This window comes from Ricinus communis, chromosome 10, assembly GCF_019578655.1.
Source record: "Ricinus communis isolate WT05 ecotype wild-type chromosome 10, ASM1957865v1, whole genome shotgun sequence".
NCBI classification, from domain to species: domain Eukaryota; kingdom Viridiplantae; phylum Streptophyta; class Magnoliopsida; order Malpighiales; family Euphorbiaceae; genus Ricinus; species Ricinus communis.
This window is the reverse complement of record NC_063265.1, coordinates 17,840,078-17,858,842: the sequence shown is the minus strand read 5'-3', so window position 1 is coordinate 17,858,842 and position 18,765 is coordinate 17,840,078. Positions and strand designations below refer to the sequence as shown.

The 18,765-nt window shown below is 34.0% G+C and overlaps 1 protein-coding gene and 1 long non-coding RNA gene across 6 annotated transcripts; one reads left to right on the top strand and one right to left on the bottom strand.

Moving 5' to 3' along the window:
* LOC125368659 lies at window positions 1-773 on the top strand. The gene is made up of 2 exons (XR_007214368.1): window positions 1-168; window positions 443-773. It is a non-coding gene; the product is annotated as an uncharacterized LOC125368659 (long non-coding RNA).
* Window positions 774-4,497: 3,724 nt separating this feature from the next.
* On the bottom strand, window positions 4,498-17,993 carry LOC8258409 (pre-mRNA-splicing factor RSE1). Of its 5 annotated transcripts, XM_048370099.1 has the most exons (15): window positions 17,422-17,981; window positions 16,345-16,479; window positions 16,024-16,103; window positions 15,825-15,908; window positions 14,359-14,446; window positions 14,037-14,197; window positions 11,873-13,874; window positions 10,729-11,039; window positions 10,220-10,532; window positions 9,974-10,129; window positions 9,679-9,820; window positions 8,900-8,976; window positions 7,764-7,903; window positions 6,097-6,205; window positions 4,498-5,164 (listed from the first exon to the last, which is right to left on the bottom strand). In XM_048370099.1, the coding sequence occupies exons 1-15, from the start codon at window positions 17,593-17,595 to the stop codon at window positions 4,967-4,969; spliced, it is 4,170 nt and encodes a 1,389-aa protein (XP_048226056.1). In that variant the 5' UTR covers window positions 17,596-17,981; the 3' UTR covers window positions 4,498-4,966. The 5 variants fall into 5 exon arrangements, 4 of the variants coding, with proteins under 4 accessions (XP_048226056.1, XP_048226058.1, XP_048226059.1 ...); XM_048370100.1 differs by lacking the exon at window positions 6,097-6,205 and having other exon boundaries at window positions 4,961-5,164; window positions 17,422-17,987; XM_048370101.1 differs by lacking the exons at window positions 15,825-15,908; window positions 16,024-16,103; window positions 16,345-16,479; window positions 17,422-17,981 and having other exon boundaries at window positions 14,077-14,197.
* Window positions 17,994-18,765: the final 772 nt, after the last annotated feature.

Here is an 18,765-nt window from a genome sequence, read left to right as displayed (position 1 = left end):
ATGAATTCATATCTTCAAGAATTTAGATTGGCTGTGGTCATGGGAATATTCTTATCAGATCAGATCCGGCCCTGCCACAGTGATTTTTTGAATGACTTCCGCTCTGTATTCCACTATTTCGCAGCATCAAAGCATTTTGGAGATTTCATGTGGATTATTTTTCTATCGGTTCGTAAATTTTCTAGCTTTATTTGCTTTATGCCTATACTGACATTTTCTTTTATGTTTAACAGGTGACTCTCCCTTAATTCTTCCTCCTTGACTTGTTACCAAATTATTACAAATGATTCTTTTTCTTAAATATTTTTTCTTTTTATCTGCAAAGACTATGCTGATTATGTTGAGTGTTCATGTGCATGCTTAGTTTCTGATATTTAGTTATTGCTAAGAGGGTAGTATTATGGCTCTTAAAGTATCTGACAGTTTAGTGTCTTGTTCTCAGGTCAGCAACTGCAAAATCCTCTTCTGTTACTTGGGCAATACAGTGATGAGGAATTGTTTGAAGAATCAAATGGAAGGCTGAACCATGCCGATGCAGAAAACTCCTCTTCGGATCATGGTGGTCAGGTAATTTAGCAAATGCTATTTGGGCTTTTTTCGTCATCACAGTGTAAATATTTTGCTTTATTGACCATTGACATTTACGAAGTCCTTTCTTGAGTGGAAGTGGATTCCACCTTTATAAGTACCTTTTAAGTTAGTACTTATATCAGTGACTTACCATTACCTATTAGGTGAATTCGAATTTCTCATTGCAGTTTCTGGTTGGGGCATGCCATAAGCTTATCTGATCTTTAGTTTTTCTGTTTGATGTTCGTATTTGTGTGAATTACTGATGAGATTGTTGTTAGATATGTTGTAATTTTTTAGAGTTTGGATCAGCATTTGTTTTGGAAAGAAATATGTGATTTTTTGTTGTCGTTAGATGCTTCCACCATCCATGGTAAACAATCAACCAGAAAAAAAAAAAAAAATTATTTTACATGAACAACAAACCACCTATTTTCAAGAAATAGTGGAAAGTTTCAGAAAAAATGGAAGACAAAAAAAAATAAAAAATAGAAAAAAAAATTAGAATGAGAGAATAAAGAAAGAAAATTATAATCAAATAGAAGATTTAGTGCAAAAAAATCGTTAAAACACAAAAAAAAAAAAAAAAAAATTAAATAACGTTAAAAACAAAAGGCATAAAAGTAAAAATAAGAAACATAATGTATAAAAATAAAGAGTAAACAAAAAAACATGTAAGGTGTAATTTTCTCTATATTTAATAAATAAAATATATCAAAACTAGTTATATATGTGTTTACACTTAATTTTAGTATGCAGAGTGCATTAAATTTGGGGACGTCCATACAAAAAGTTCATTTAATTGTTATCCAAGTTTTGGCCCATATAAAGATTCATTGACCCATGAGTAAATTCTCGGCCCACAAGTCAAGAGTTGTTCAGTAATCCTTAAGGATTATTGAGGTGAAGAGATAACTACAGAGTCTTTTGGAATCTTAAAGCATGTTCTTATAAAGTGGGAAAAGAAAGAATACAAGTGTCAGCCAAAAAAATAAATATTATGAAAATAAAGCATATCTAAAAAAAATATATATGTTTATATTATGTAAAGAAAGCAGTTGAGCAAAAGCAGGAAATGGAGTAAAAACATGGACGTAAAGTTAAGAAGAGTAAGGAAGTGAGCAAGGAAGTTACATCTTTATCAACATGTGCAAAATGTGGAAAGCAAGAGTTCGTGCTCTCAAAGTCATGAGTTAATTGAGAACCAAGCTAAGAATGAAGAATATATCACAGCATTAGTCAAGCTATGAAAGTCTATAAATAGGCAAGAAACCCCTAGCTAGTGAGCAAATTCTAACCAATCAAATATAATTATTAGTTTACAGTAACCCCTTAGATTAGTCAAGCAATGCTTAATATAGTTAAGTAATCCTTAGTTATTAATTTTCAATATGATCGAAGTTTTCAAGTTGTCCTCAACATTCAATTACATCCTCTAAAGATATTTATTGTATGTAATCAAATTCTTAAAATTTTTCAGTTACTGAGTGTTATATTTATTATAACTAAGTTTTTCAACTTATATTTTGCATAATTGCTATTAGCTTATAGTAATTTAGCTCTTAACTTTATTTCTTAAGTTCATTTTTACATTACCAACTCATTAGCTTATAGCTAGATTTCACATCCTTAATTCATATATATGTATGCTCACATTTCAATTTTACATCCTTAGCTTATTAACTTAACTTTTAGCTCATTAATAAGTTCTACGGAATAATTTGGTGAAATTGTATCAACTTTGCTAAGAATTTAAGGTAGTTTAAATTCTTTTATTACCTACACAATCGTCTAGATTAAAAATCAAACAGTCACATATTTTATATTTATTACATTAACTGTAATTATTTGAGTTAATCAGCCTTTAGCATGTTCAACAATCAATCACGTGTCAAATGACAGAATTATTCAACAAATAATGTGTTGAAAAGAAAGATGGACATAATTTAAAAAAAATATATTACAATGAAGGAAAAAATATATATAACTTCAAATAATTTCGAAGATATTTTAACTTTAATAAAAAAAGTGCCTATGCCAGAAGATTATTACATACCTATAAATTTAAACATGTGATAATAACATTAAACATTACATCATTTGTTATATAAATATTTTAGTTTATTTATTTTAGATTAATCTATAGCATATATTTTTAAATATATACTATTATTATTATGTGGAGATACTTCATTCTAAATTTATTTTTATATTTTAGATTAAATTTTTTTTATAACTATACAAAGTATAAAAGTATAGTCAGATTTTATCTATAATGATAAATTGGAATTGTTTGCCTAGACTACACTGTTTCATCATCATGATTCAAACCGCCCACCTACCCACCCACATCAATGCATCCCATTTATATTTTGGACCAATAACAGGTGAGCATCTTTTCATTATAAAAAAAAACCCGGTCTAAATATGAGGTTTTTCGTGCCTGAAGCTATAAATTAATCCAAATCATTTGAGCTAACTCGATTTCAACTCGTTAATATATTCATTCATTCGCGTTCATTAGCTAGACGTACCAAATTTTATCATGATTTGAAGCTCATTATATTATAATTATAATCAATAATTCCAAATTCGTTTAAATTCAATTTGAAAGTTTGCGAATAGTTAAAATTTATTTAATATAATTAATTTTTCAAAATATAGATAAAAAGATATTTTTATTTCGTATTTTAAAATAAATTTATTTGATTGCTACAACAAATAAAGTTCATAAATAAGGTCGAGTGAGATCAAATCTAATTAATATTGGACAAATATTACAGGGCAATGTTGAATTTGATTTTGATTATGAGTATTACTTCAGCTTGAAATCAATATAAATAAATCTATCACAAGTGTTGCAAAACTAAATTCAGCCCGGTTCGATTACAATCATATTACAAAACTTTTGGCTTTAGGTATATAATTTGCAATTGAACTATGTCATTTCTTTTCTTCTTCTTTCTATTTTCTTTATTTTTTATTTTTTATTTTTTATTTTGAAACGGTGCTTTATTATCTTTATTTAGCTAGCTGCTGAATAAAGATATTCAATGTTAGGAGATGAAATAAATTGCAGTCACTAGTATGGATAAAGGTACGAAAAGAGAGATTCAAACTCTCACATAGTAGTTTTAATGCCATAATTCACTCAGCCACCTCGTTAATATATTTAACAATAAAATACTAATGAAAAGAACTGTACAATAGTCATTTGTTAAAAATTGGTTAATCAGTCTTTATCAATAAGTAAAATCAAGGATTCACATTTTTCCAGAAATTTATTTATTTTTTAATGTAGGGGTAATGTGTTATGGCAACAAACTGCACTTTGAATAGCATGTCATCACCATTAGAATCATGACACAACCATCAACCAAACGGTTCAAACCATCACAGTTATCAGTCGATAATGCAAAGCAACTATCACCATTAGCTTTAACTGTTTGCTGCCATCATTATTTGACCCTACTATACATTATACATATGCATTTTTGTGATTTTTTCTTTTCTTTTCTTTTCTCAAACATGGAACATGGCATTTAAATTAGCAGAGCATAATCCAAGTAGACTATGGATGGAGGCAGTCACCACCATGAAAAGTATTATCCAATATCACAAAACAGCAATGTATCATAAGTCTGCACATCATCATCATCACCCACTACCAGTATCACAACCACCCACCATCTTCTAATATACTTGCAACTATAATCTACTAATAGATAGTGGTACGATGCAGTTCTGAAGATATTCTCCACATAACTATCATTTACTAGAAGTGGTAAATGCAGATTTTGGGCATAAAAAATTTGGACAGACTCTTACAAATGCATTAAGGGAGTCTACAAGCAACTTCAGACGAAAAACAGAACCCAATTGCAGAATAAAATTATTTCTCAGAATAGGGATGAATTACAATTGAAATGCGTAAAGAATATAACTTATTGTCATTTAAACAAAAGAACTTTACAAGAGACGTATAGTTTATCATTATAGAGCAAGAAATGCCCATTCAGCTAGAATACAGATAATTTTTCCATCCCAGTGATGGTCCTACCACACTACTTGAAATAAAAATTGCTATAATACAAAGGTTAGACAACATACAGTGGATGTCAACTTACTTGCAAGGGAAACATGAACACCACCCCTCCCTGCCTGTTTTATATGAACTCTCTGTACTGGATGAAATGTCAGCCTCATGTGCCTTCATGAGGACAACAAGATAGCATCCTGCAGCCAGGTTTCCAAATCAATCATATGGTAGTTTCTAACACCAGTCTGAAGGGGCAATTGAAAATACAGACCCCCTGGAACTGGTAGTGGTGCCTTGCTTTTGAAAATTACATTCCGTCCATGCATGGACAAGAAATTGGTGAGGTGCAACGTGCATTTAGTTGAGGGCATAATGAACCCGCTCAAGGAGTTGCACGACCTGATTAACTGGGATAGGCAAAGGCAATGGTTTTAAACCTTTTTTAACAGTATCCAGTAAGCCAAGAGGTAACGATAATATTGCCTCTTGTTGTGCACTTGTTAGCTCCAAGAACTGAGCCAGCACGTCACCATCAAGTATCTTGGGTGCTCCAACCTGTTAAAAAAAGAAAATAACAAAAATTAAAAGGAGAAAGGAAAAGAATAGGAGGGAAACATTGCTGCTTCGAAAAGCCAACTGATGCTTCTTGATATTTTATGGACCATCATATAAACATGATCATCAGGACTAATTATGCTATGAAAATTAAAATATTTTGTCTATTTAGAATAGAGAACAACCTTCCAGATCATGACAATCATCATATACAAAACATTCTTGGTTATGACAACAGGCCAACATGAACACAACATGACAAACACGAGTCAAGTCCATGCTTGAAAAACCAGACAATGACATGTCCAAACACAAGTCAGGAAGGTGTAAGCAAGGCCAAATATTAGGTGCATGCAAAAAAAGGTTATTCAGACCACTAGGGAGATAATCTCCTCGCATATTATCGCCTTGCCACACACACATAGTCGGCCTTTGACTGGACCATGGAGATGGACATAAAGCTGGCTATTAACACTTGGCTTCTAATCATGTCTGTCTTACATGCGAACATTTTTTTGTTTGTTATTTTTGTTTGAACAATTTGGTTGACCAAGTGCATCTCTCCAGCAAATGTCAGGCGCTGAATGCTCTTCCTGAGAGCATGTCAGCTCTTCATAGTATGACAACCATTCATATACCCGTAACAACATTGCTCAGATTTATTGGTTCAACTAAAGTACAACCACTATTTCAGTAATATCTAAACATTATCAATGACATAAAAATTCATCACAAAAGGTTCTAGAAATATTTGAGCTTAATTAATTAAGTAGTTAGTTAAACCTTTATTCAAGGCAAATAACTCAGAATATTGACCAAACATACCCATACAAGCTACACAACATATAAAACACCAGAAGATAAAGAATTACATTTTTGTAGTTGCTACACAAACTATTAATTCAGTTAAGCACAAGGCAATGTTTCCTCACCGGGTTTTCACGGCTGCGAAACTCACTATGATCGTTTCCTAGAATAGGAGCAGTCAGAGGATGAACTACAAGTCTAGCTTGCACAGCTTCTAGGAGTTCATGTTCTTCCCTGAAACAGAACTCGAATGAGAACATTATGAAAGCAGAGACACAAAGCAGTTTAGTGCCCACTATCCAGAGGCCAGCTTAGTTCTGACAAGCTCTTAGCCGTTTAATCCATTAAGACCATCATCAGGCCTCCATTTGACAAATAAACACACAAATATAATCACTCACGTATTTAGACATGATGACATAAAATCCCTAAGGCAACTAGCCATCATATCACACAGATTCACTCCACAACCAGGGGGAAAAAGCACTTCTTCAGTGCTCTGAATGGCTGCAGCATAAAAGATTTTTTCCCAGATTCCCAAATAGTTCCAGCATTAAAAGAAACTCCACTATGCTTCCTGGAAGCAACTCTTGTATTATCCATGTGGGCTTAATAGTATTCCTCTTATTTTTCAATCATTAAAACCCTGACTTTCAAAAAGATAATCAGATAGACTTCAGGATTATACTCATATCACCAATATTCTTCCTAACATTTCATATTTCCATTTTGAATAAACAAAGACACTATATTAACCCTGACAAAATACAATTTATATAAAAGAAACAAAATCTGTAAATCAGAAGGCAGTCCAGATAACCAAATTTTGCCAGAAGACAAAACATAAAGCATGAAGCTGCAAATTATTACGAGCACCCAATATGCACCAAATACCAGAAGACAAAAGAATGTGTTCCAAAAATATCTTAAACCTAAATTAGCAGAGGTAAGAATTCCCATCAACAAAAACCCAATTTTACTATGAAGTAACAGTACTAATACTATCAAATAATTTAATGATGCTTTTGACATATCCCTAAACTTCAATTTACTCAACATCAGCCGAGTGATAAACAAGACTCTTTTGGCAAACTCTATTATTAAGCCATTTGCAAGGTTTATTCCTGAGTGACTGAATATTACTAATGATCGATTATTAGCTTTAAAGATCAACCTGCATGCAAATTCATGCAGAAGAGGACCCTAACTGAATGAATCAACCTCTTAATTGAACTAGACCAGAGAATGTTCTTAGAAAATGCATTGTCAGAACTCTATTGGCAGAAATTATAGAACTGTTAATATACTATGCCAAGTTGGACAGAGGGTAGGGTGATAGAAATTTTGTTAAGCAGAACCCAGTTAATAATTAAGATATTAAGCCCAAGCTTAGCCGGTGTGATAATGAGCTTCAAGCTAAGTGTGGGACAAGCCATTCCAAACACAACCCCCTCTCTCCTTTTTCATTAACCTCTTTATTTATTTATTTTATTTCAAGTTTGTAGCTAGACTACCTTACCCTTCTTTTGCTTGATTAACAATCTGACCCTAATCAATAGATGATCTTGCAATTCAGAAAAATGCATTAATGATAATTGTTATTACACACTTATAGGAGTTTCCCAATATGCTTCTTCTATTGATTTTAATTTAAAAAATAAATAAATAAATTCCGCCTGCCTAACCATCAATAGATACCCCTACTATCTTTGCAGATACAAAGTGCCACTGTCTATATAAAAAAGAACCTACTATTACACTTGATAAGGAGCACTAATGTAACATTTCTTACCTTGTTAAAGGAATGAAAATTATTATGCTTCCCAAAAGAGTACTGGCCATGATAGTATTGTGTGAAGCATAATTATTAGGGGTGACAGCATCATATCCCATCAACATATCATCCGCAGGGAGTCTATATGAAAATGACCCCTGCAAGAATTAAATTGGCTATCATTAACTAACTATCTCAATAATAATAATAATAAGATAAAAAGAAATAGACATGCCTTTAGATATGCAGGTTTAAATGAAATGTGAGGAAACATGTGATTTCCAAATTTGATCTGTACAAGAACATGAGATAACATTTACACGTAATCTAGCATGCAAAGAACCTTCTGATCCTTTTTAAGGGAGAATCATAATCTAGCATGTAAAGAAACCTCCAATCCTTTTTAAGGGGGAATCATGATCTAGCACGTAAAGAACCCTTCAATCCTTTTTAAATGGGAATGCAATTGTCAAAAGTTATAGAAAGGTTCTCATATCAAAACTGCCATGAGTTTTTGCAATATGAGGCAAGACAGGACCTCTATCCCAATGTATCACTATTCCAGGATACTTTAGCCAAGAACTCCATGGTGCCTCAGAGTCTTCCAAGTATTCGGTCCTGATGTCTGATTATGAAGGGTTAAAAACCTTTGTTTCCATACATACAGATCATAAACACTTATCCCAATGTATGATTATGAAGGGTTAAACATCCGGTGCTTCTACTTTTGAAGACACTGCTTTTCAACAAAATGAAGAAAATCTATTTTATTTTCAAGTTTCAATGACAAAAAGAAAAGGACAAGATCCCAAAACTATAAAGGCCAGTTTGGCATTGCTGATTGGGACCCGTCTTCTATTGACATTTTGATATCATATATATAAAATTTCTTTCTACAATTGCTTTGTAGGACCTGCTTTTGGAGAAAGCATGCTTTGCTCTGTTTTGTCCAAAGTTGGATTCCAGAAAGCAAGTACCATAACAAATAAAAAATAAATAAAAAAGAAAAACCACCATATGCCCAAGAGCAATGCCAAACAGGAAGCGAGTGATTCATATTCTTTAGATTTTGAAATAGTTAAACAGGACTTCACAACATCTAGTTTATATTACCAAATCTCTCAGACTAACTACTGTTGTGACAGAAGAAGTACCTTCCTAATGCTCATAGCTATCTCACCCATATAATATGCACAAGTCAATGTCAAGTTGCATTCTGGACTTGCATTACCTGGAACAAAGAGATATAAGAAATTGTGACAATCGACATTTTTAATGTCCATCTACAGCAAAAAGAAACTTAAATTGTGAGGAGCAAAATAACTGAAGTTCAAACACTATCCCATTCTTTTACAGCTATTCCTAAACGGAGGTCCGCTGTTGTCGTTATTATTAACAGTTACATTATCAGTACATGGAGTAACCCAGAGCTCTCTTCATAGCCTTTTAATACATAGCCTGTTATTATTGACCATCTTACAAATCACATTACTGCTCTGTGCAAGAGACATGTAAAATTCCTGGTAGGATTTTCAAGCTCAAAACAAATATGAGTTGCTGCTGTACTTAATTTTCCTTTTAGGCGACATGTAAACTATGAGTTACCAGTGTATATATTTCACATGGGGATATCTTAGTTGCTTTATATGAAAAGAGAAAATCGTTGATCATTATTGTATTTTGGAATTAAATTAGAAACTCATAACTTAAGTGACACTCAGGAATATTTGTGCCCTTTTATAATCTAAGATGCCAGTCCAATAAGATTTCAAACTTGATAATGATACTCCAATTACCATTTCCCAGAGATGTGTGTCAATATCCAGTTAAAGGAGAAAATGATAAAGCGGATTTGACATTCATTAGGGACTAAAAGGAAAACAAACACGTACATAACCAATTACTCGTTAACAAGTTCAGAATAAGCACTTACGTTCTGAGTCACCCGAACATGACAAGACAGCGATGCTTCCCTTACGATCTGAAACCACTGCCGTATCAACATCTAGAAGGATGCAATCAGCAACTAATCTCTGTGATGGGTCACAATAAACTTGCTCCAGTTTTCTAGTATCCTAGAAAAACAGAAAGCAAATGCTAAAGCTCAGAACGCCATAAACTTACTATGTGAAGGCAGAAATTTTCAAATTAGGTGAGAAGAAGCAGGAGGAAAAGACAAAACTTGCCTATAACCTAAAATTACATAAATAGAACTGATATCGACCTACCTCATGATAGGAATAGAAAAGGATGCCATCACGGCAATCACCAACAGCAATTCTAGTGAAATGTGCAGTCAATGAAATTATGGTAAAACGAGTCCTTGCTATAGCAAACTTTCTCACTCTTTGGGGATTATCATTTGGAAAACCACATACATAGAACTGAGAAAGAAGACCAACATATTCATCAGCAACTGCACATACCAATTCACCCTTGAAACTTAAAAGCAAACAGATAACTCTACAACTTACAGCACTACCAGCAGATGCCAGGAAGTAACGATCAAGATATGGACAAATTGTGAGCGCCATGCCAGGCCATTTGGTTGCATATGCCAAACGTAATTGCCATGCCTCACTTTCTTCAAGTTTGACTCCATCACAGCTATCATCTGGACTACTACAAAGGCTACTACTTGACAGCTGTTCGGCAGTATAGCCAACAACTTCGCAAAATGGTGAAGTTCTTTGACTCGATGACCCTGCCTTCGAGCAAAATGTCATTGAACCACTATCTGAGCTTTGCAAGTGCTCAAGGCAGAGGACTATAAGGCGGCCCTTGGTACTATTCAAGAGATGTTCAATTAGAATATCATAATTCAGAACAATTGAAAGAAAATTACATTTGACTTTAAACCATTACAGTCTCTATAACTTGTAGAAATTAAACTAATAACTACCAACACTTGAATTAAGCACAGCTATAAAGCAAAGCCATTTGATGTTAGAAAGCAAAAATCTAAAGTAAACAGATGGTATACCTTTCCGCTTCACCACTGGGCATTATAGCTGGACCAGAAGACAGACTAGTTCCAACCACCAGAACCTGTTCAGTTCCCACCCTCACCAACTCCATGGATTTTCCTGTTTCTCCATGTTCAAGTTTAAAAGATGATACTACCGAACCACTGAGGGGATCGACACAGCATATATCAGATGAACATGTGTCATTGCTAAGTTCAGTTCTCATTACAAGTAACAGCCTACTTTCACTATGGTACAGGACTTTCCGTGGGGTGCCCCCAAGATGAAACTTCTGCACATTGAGTCTCTTGCTGTGCACCATCTCAACCTGAAGCATCAGGAACTCAGAGATCATATAGTTCATCCCAATCCATGCAGAATAGCATCAACTAACTCAGTTTGGAGAGCAAGCATTCAAGAACAGAAAAAGAAAAGCCCAAGTCTCACCATTCAAATTCTCTTATGATAAGTAGAAGAAAAAGACCTTTTCGGGAATAATAATTACATCTACATTAAGTTATTCTAATAACTTGAAATGAAAACTTATTCCAGTTTTGCATATGCTACTTAATTAGGATAAACCTCACCCATCTCCCATGAAGAATTGTAAACAGGGAAAGAGATTAGTTCAGAATTCCAACATGGTGAGCAATCCAGTTCCTTGAAATCCCATAGAAATTGAAGATGAATTAGCAATGTCAAAATGTACAAAATTCAGCAAAAGAATTCCAAAAGCGTGACAAAGGTAACCAGAGAAAAGACTTGGGTTACTTCTGAATTTAAGCAGCCCTTCCAAAAAGAAACTTTTCCTGCTGGACCAAAGGGAGCCAGCATGTTTGCCTTTTGAGCTCCTAGAAGTAGGTCAGAAGGGATAGTATTGATTTTCGTTTTAGAAGAAGAATAAATTACTATATCAATCCAAGAACAGAAAGTCAACTAGCACTTGGTTACTGTGTACCAATCACCACCAATCAGTCATATTGTACAGAAAACACTTATATAACAGTCAAGTTAGCATAATAACCCCTGGACTAATTAATTTCTGCAGCATAAATGCTTAGTATATTCCTCATATGGAACATAGCCCCAACCATCTGAAACACAAGTCACCTAGATATAATGAAGCTAAATAATCAAAACATAGAGAGAAAGAACACTCACCAAATGAAGACTATTTTCTGCAACAAATAGAAGTCCTTTTGGGCATTCCACTGAGCATACAGGAGTGGAATGAGTTGAGGGCTGAAATGAGATCGACGTGTAAGAGAGCCCATGCCTTGCAGTTTGCAACAACCATGGTCTATCACTAAGGGCAATCATGTCTGCATCAAGCGAATCAGTCAGAGGAACAAGAAATACAGGAGTAACACCAATACGACGGGTGGCAATCAGTTGTAGATTAATAGGGGGCCCATCCATTGCGCCGCCGGTTAAGTCAACAGAACATGTTTGTGACTCAGGAAACACTGCAGTTGTAGTTGATAAACCACTACAAGCATTTGTCATACATGAATCAATAGGATATCCATAGTATGGTATTTCCATCGAAGAAATTGAAGATGAAGAGGAAGAAGGCCACTCAAACCGAAGCAGCATGCCATTCCTTAAACCAGAAAGAACGTACAACCGATCAACCAGTACAAGCCTTACATCTTGAGGGACACAACCACTGATAGCAGTTCCTAGAGTATTTGTTAAAGATATTGTCCCCCGAGCAAGAACTCTCAGGCCTTCGTCAGGCACAAAACACAGGACTTCCACTGAAGGCCTATGAGTGCCAATAACAAATATACTACCAATATCCACCCCAGTCGGAAGGATAGATGCACAAGTATCATCCACAAGATTGTTAGAATGTAATCTTCTTCGCAGAAAATGTTTTTGAGGTATCGAAATGCAGGATAACTCATTTACCAATTTCAAATGTTGCAATTCATATATCTCATAATGATAAGCTGATAGTAGTCTGATCCCAAGAACATATAAAAAGCATGGATTAGAAGTAGAAACAACAATTAAATTATTTCCAACAGCCCCCAAACTGATACTCATATCCTGAGGAAACCAAGATGTGCAACCTGGAGAAGACAGAGGTATACCTTCAGCATGAGCAACCTGGGTAGGCAAACAAAGGCGAACAGCAGTTTGGTGAATTTGGACAAGCAAACCATCACCTACAAGTCCGCAAGCCAAAGTACAGACATTGGGAAGGAAGCCAGCTGAATCAGTAACATCAGCAAAGCTTACTCCAACTGATAGAACCCTGGTCTCTTCAACAAAAGATAGTACAACAAAAGAATGATACAAGTCGGTTACTTTCATTCTAAGTGCCCAGGTACCAGTAACGCCCTGATAAATAGGTGCAGTCCTCAATAACTTTTCAACACTGATGCCACTTCTAATAATCCTTAATGACCCTTCAGGGGCCACTCCACAGCAGCCAAACATTTGCTCCTGTTTCTCGTCATGGTGATCCACAACTGACATGTCCAAGATTGGTGCAATATTTTGTATAGGGCTTGCATATCTTAGCCTGTCATTTTCCACCTTCAGGACAATGCCATCCCCCATCTCAACAAGAGCGGCCAGGAAACCACCTTCAACCCACAAAAGCGATTTACTTGGTAGACCTTTGTAGACACAATCAGAAAGATTAACTCTAAGGTCCTCTGAATCGAAAGATATTTCAATCATGAAAAACTCTCCTGTGTCTATACAAAAAATCATTTTTGGATTTTTATCAGGCTCTGGTTCCCAACTCCAAGAGCAGACATACTTTGAGGTTGATTTTACACTACCACCTTCACTATCTATACACATTGGATCATAATCCTGAAGCTGCAGTAAAGCACATGCAGCAACATTGAACAAACTATCATCATCAACATCATGAACTCGACACGAATCTTCAACAAAATTTTGCTCCTCCATTGCAGCAGGCAAGAAACTGAAGCTCGTCTTACAGACACGGCAGGGGTGGTGAGCATCTCTTAGATCCATTAAGAGAGCATCGCCAACCCTAAACAGAAATGCAAATCCATTAGAATGAGGAACTTCGACGATGTCATGTATTGGTCCTGCTTCAACATTTGGGATAACATTTATAGTATGTCCTCTGATGTTCCATTCCAACAAAAGAAGTTCGTTTAGCAGTTCACTGCTCCTGCAGTACACAAAGATATTAGGTTATGCTTAAATTAACATCAGAAGAGCACTGTCAAAAAACACATGAGAAAGAGTTGCTTCCTAGTTGTCATTTGACATGATAATGGAACACATGAATAGAAGTTTCCCAAACAGTAGCATACATACTCAATTATCATACCTATTTAGAATAATGGCTAGTACAGGATTATGCTCCTTACTTGATTGACTTAAATCCCTTGAAATAAAGCAAATGCTCCATATGGTACCAGATATATTGGGCCTCTGAATACTTCTGGTGAAACTTGTATGGCCCTCACTTTCAGGAGGATAAAATATTTGCTGAAATTGTGCAAAAGGGAGCATTTCAACAGATCCATGTGAAATCTTGACGTTATCAAAAGAAAACAATAAAATTAACTCTTCATTTAGTATTCTAATATGAGGAGTAATACAGTGTATTACATAGTCTTCACAGACTCAGAACAGAGAGATATATCAACCTCATCAATGATATCACTGCTCCCGGTTATAGATAGAGAGAATAAAGCCAAGCGGTCAACATATGCACTAGTAGCAATAAAGCAGCCACTGCAATTTGAAAGCAAGACTGTTAGGAACACAAATAGGAAATGCAGATGCAATTGTTCAAGCTCTCATACAGACGTAAACCTAAGCAAAAAAGTTTAAGACCTAAAAGAATGTTCATGGAAAAATTCATTATAAGCCCAGGAATGTGTTCATTCAAATATCAAATAGTCTTTACAAGAAAGATTATGCAAAAATAATTATTATTGTGATAGTCCAAAGACCAAAACCTTCTATTCCAAACTTATTTGCCCTTCTCATGGACATTCTATTCTCTTAGCTAATTAAATTAAGGAATCTAAGGTGCTGGTCATGAAAGAAGGGCTTTTATTTGGTCTAGTGTTCTTCATAAAGTTAGAGCTAATGAATTGTTGAAGAAATAGAGACCTAAAAAGGATCTGGCTTTGGCTTTTTTGGTTTAATGGGTTGACAATCACGCTCCAAGCTGCTGGTTTGAAGCACTTGATAATAAAAAGTTTGAAGCCTAGCATTTAAAATGTGAACTGCTGGTAGTTGAAATCTGAAAGAACACCAAAGACTCAGAAGCAAGCTTTTCATTTTCAACTGAAGCACTTAAGGGCATCTATTAATACTAACCTTTTTGGCCTTAGCTATAACTAAATCAACTTGCATTATAAGAAAGAAAAAGATACCACCTCTATTATTGATGGCACCATTTAATGGTTTACAGTACATGGGCCCAGATACATAATCCATCACAATTTCTTTCCAGTTCTTCAAAATATCGATTTCATCTTTAAGTTTATTTATTTTTTTGTCAATTAAAATTTTGAAGATAATGTTAAGGAAAATTCCTGTAGGAAATACATTCAAAATGGTAATTACGAATGCTAAACAAATCCTTAGTAATACGTTAAATACAAATGTCTTCGTTATTTTATCATTCTTAACTTAATTTCAGCCAGTTTCTTAAGGGCCTAGTCACTGTTCCTCTTTATCACCAAAGTTCTCAATTCCCCAACCTTGCAGAACTGGAATTGACCAAAGCCTAATTTTCTATAACCTTCTGCTTGTATACAACAATTATAGATTCTCCAGTAAAAGTAGGCATGCACATCATAGCTGCACATAATATATGATATCTTATTTTGCAAAATAACTGTAGCCACAAGAATATTTATTTTGACACACCACAGTAAGTCGTATACAAGATCTCTGACGGTTAAAAAGAGACTAGTGAGTTCTAAAGAAGGGCAGGCCCCCAACGAATATTAAAGAGATATATGGCTCATCAAGCACTCAGATGCTGAAACCTCAGCAACCAACCAAATACCAGAATATAATAACTTGTCTCAAGCTTCAGCTAAACACCACAATATTAACAAGTTGTCTCAAGCTCCTCAAACCAAAACAAAATTACCTGGTATCAACAGCCAGCAGCCTTCCTAGTTGACGTATCGAGTTTCCAGAATTGGAAAGTTGAATGTGTGTTAAAGGGAAAAACCTTTAGTTAAAAAAACACAAAAATGGAAGTGTCAATCACAGTGCAAGTAAACCATCCATAATGAGAGAAGTACATATTCACATGCAGGAATGAATATATAGGAGGAAAAGAAAACCTGTGCATTTCATTGCAAAATATTAGAAATGAGAGCTTCCCAGAATCTGAAGTAACAGCTAAAAGGTCCTTTCCATGCATCTACGGAAGAGAAAAGAGGAACAACATATTCAGAACAACCCCATAAATATTGTTCCATGCAAAAGATTTATTATCAAGTACATGTTTTCTCATGCAATATAGCGTAGCTTTTAGCTGCATTTCTAGTCCTAAATCTTTCTTCATTCAATACATTTTCTTACATCATCAAAGAAAAAGTGAATAATAGAAACAGATGTGCTATAGATCATAAAAGTCAGAGTTCTAGAAACTAATGGATGACCTGTGGGCTTCGTGTGCAGAACTTTTCATTCCAAGGTATGACAGCAAGATCTTTAATAGTGCCAAATACAGGCTGCTCACATATAGACTGTAGAATTCCATCTTCCCCAATTATCACCAATTCTATTGATGTCTCCTGCATAAATGCCATCACTTTCAGTTAAAAAGAAAAAAAGAAACATGTAATAATTTCTGAACTGTTTGTATGAGTTTCTTTACAATTACACATCTCCCATCCTGATGTAAATCATATTTAATTCCGATAAAATATGAGCTTTAAATACCAATCAAACTAAGGGTACAGGTCACACCCTCAAATTCGATTCAACAATATAACATTCCAAACACAGTATAACAGAATTACTTCCTTCGTTTTCTTTATCTTTTGCAAATAAGGCATCCACAATTGGTCGCTAGTCATTATAGACCTTGTCTGGAACAAATAATGTTCAACAGTTCAAACAATTAAATTGAATTTTTGTAAAATCATGTCAGTTGTCTTTTCTTTTTTTCCAAGTTAAAGAAATGAATTCTAGCCATTATGAGGCTTCCAAACATGATATTGATGAAATATTGCATTTTTAGACAATCAAACAAGGTGTATATAGCGAAACAAGCTAGCAATTTGGTTTTTTATATGAATCATATAAAGGTTCCCAAAACAAGTTACTCCCATTTGGTTGAAATCCACAAATTTACAGAATTCATTTGCAAATCTAAAATTTATGTGTGAAAGTTAATTTAGAATTTTATATAATCAAATATGTGAAGTTAGTTATAGCTAAAGTAAATTATAATGAAATATATAGAATTTCCAAATGAATTTCACACTAAAATATCTCTTTCAACTTTATTATTTATATTTTACTTTCTCTCATGTCTTCTTCTCAAATAAAATAAATTCCTCAATGGATTACAACCACACCTAGCATTAAAGATTAACTTTATTAACAAAGGGGAACCAGTTTTTATTTTTCTTATGTAAAATCTACTAAATGATAAACACGTAAAAAAATGAAAGCACTTTCATAGCCAAAAACAGTTGCAGCAACTAATGCTCAATAGTTTAAGAAATGACCTTGCCGAAAACGATGTCGTTTGAGGAAGGAGAGCGAAAATGACCATACACGACCTGAAGTACCACACTCCCTCTAAGAACACACTTGGCCAAGTAGTGAGCACTATTTGATGATGCAGATGGAGACGATGATCGAGACTTTGCATTCGAGCATTCCTCCTCCGAAACTGCCATTTTTATTCTTATGCTGATTTCTTAGAAGCTAGGGTTTTCTGGGGACTGTTTGTTTCTCGAGAAAAAGAAAATGGAATTTAATACTACGTGTGTTGAAAGAGGTGGTTATGTAGTGAGAGAGGGAGTTGCCTCATGGTTTCCTTCATCGTCCATGTGGTGACCCTAGAACCTAACAGGTGGTGTTCGGGATCTTAGATTTTCTTCAATTTTTTACTTCTTAGGTGAGATTTTGTTCAATTTTTTTATAACCATTAATTACGCTTAATTGTCTAAAAATACTAAATGATATTAGAGATGCTCTCTTTTTTTTCTTTTTTCTTTTTTAATAAATAAATATTAATGTATTATCAAGAAAAGTTATATAATTTCTGGATTACTAGATTGTTAAGTTCTTATTCTTTAGAAATAGTTATGTAAATTGATAGATGTTAAAAGAAAATAAATGTAATAAACAGATTAAATCTAATATTTAAATAAGTGACTATAAAAAAATAAAATCATTGTACTTAGTGCCAACAAATTTACAATAACAGTTTTGTTAACGTAATTAATTAATGATTCTTACAAATAATTTTTTTAATATGTTGATATTTATTTTTATGTTTTAGATTGATATGTAATTATTAATTTTATTAAAGGCTAATTTGCTCTCTGTGAAAGCCTAATTCGGCCTTTTGACTATTTAAAGTTATAAAATTAGCTTTCTAATTTTATATAAATGAGTTTTTTAAACCCTTTTTGGATGACTATTTAAAGTCGTAAAATTATCTCTCCAATTTTATATAAGCGAGTCTTTTAAACCCTTTTTAGACTAATTCTTAAAGCTTGAGGTAAACACATATTTAATAAATAAAAAATAATATCTTATAATACAATAATAATAAATTAACTTATAATAGGCAGAGCTTAAAATTATAAGTTAGGAAAACATATTGAATGGTTAATTTTCTTGTTTGTAACAATTTAAAAAAGTATAGACAATGGTTTTTTTTCCTTGGAGCGTATCACTGCTTTAACAAAGAGAAACGAGCATAGCAGCAATTAGAGGCTTACTGTACTGATGTTGGCTACTTAATGATAAGCAGGAGCCAAATAAACAGAGTGAATGGATAAGCCAGGTTTGGGCAGCATGAAATACGAGCTCCATCACCATAACTAAGTTTTGTTAAA

Bases quoted from the DNA above. Each gene is read 5' to 3' on its own strand.
- LOC8258409 (XM_048370099.1), bottom strand. From the start codon at position 17,595: ATGGCAGTTTCGGAGGAGGAATGCTCGAATGCAAAGTCTCGATCATCG. The intron at 16,104-16,344 runs GTCATCCATTAG...TCTCTTCCGTAG, and splicing joins TCTGCACACGAAGCCCACAG to ATGCATGGAAAGGACCTTTT. The intron at 15,909-16,023 runs GTTTTCTTTTCC...TTTTAACTAAAG, and splicing joins TTTTGCAATGAAATGCACAG to GTTTTTCCCTTTAACACACA.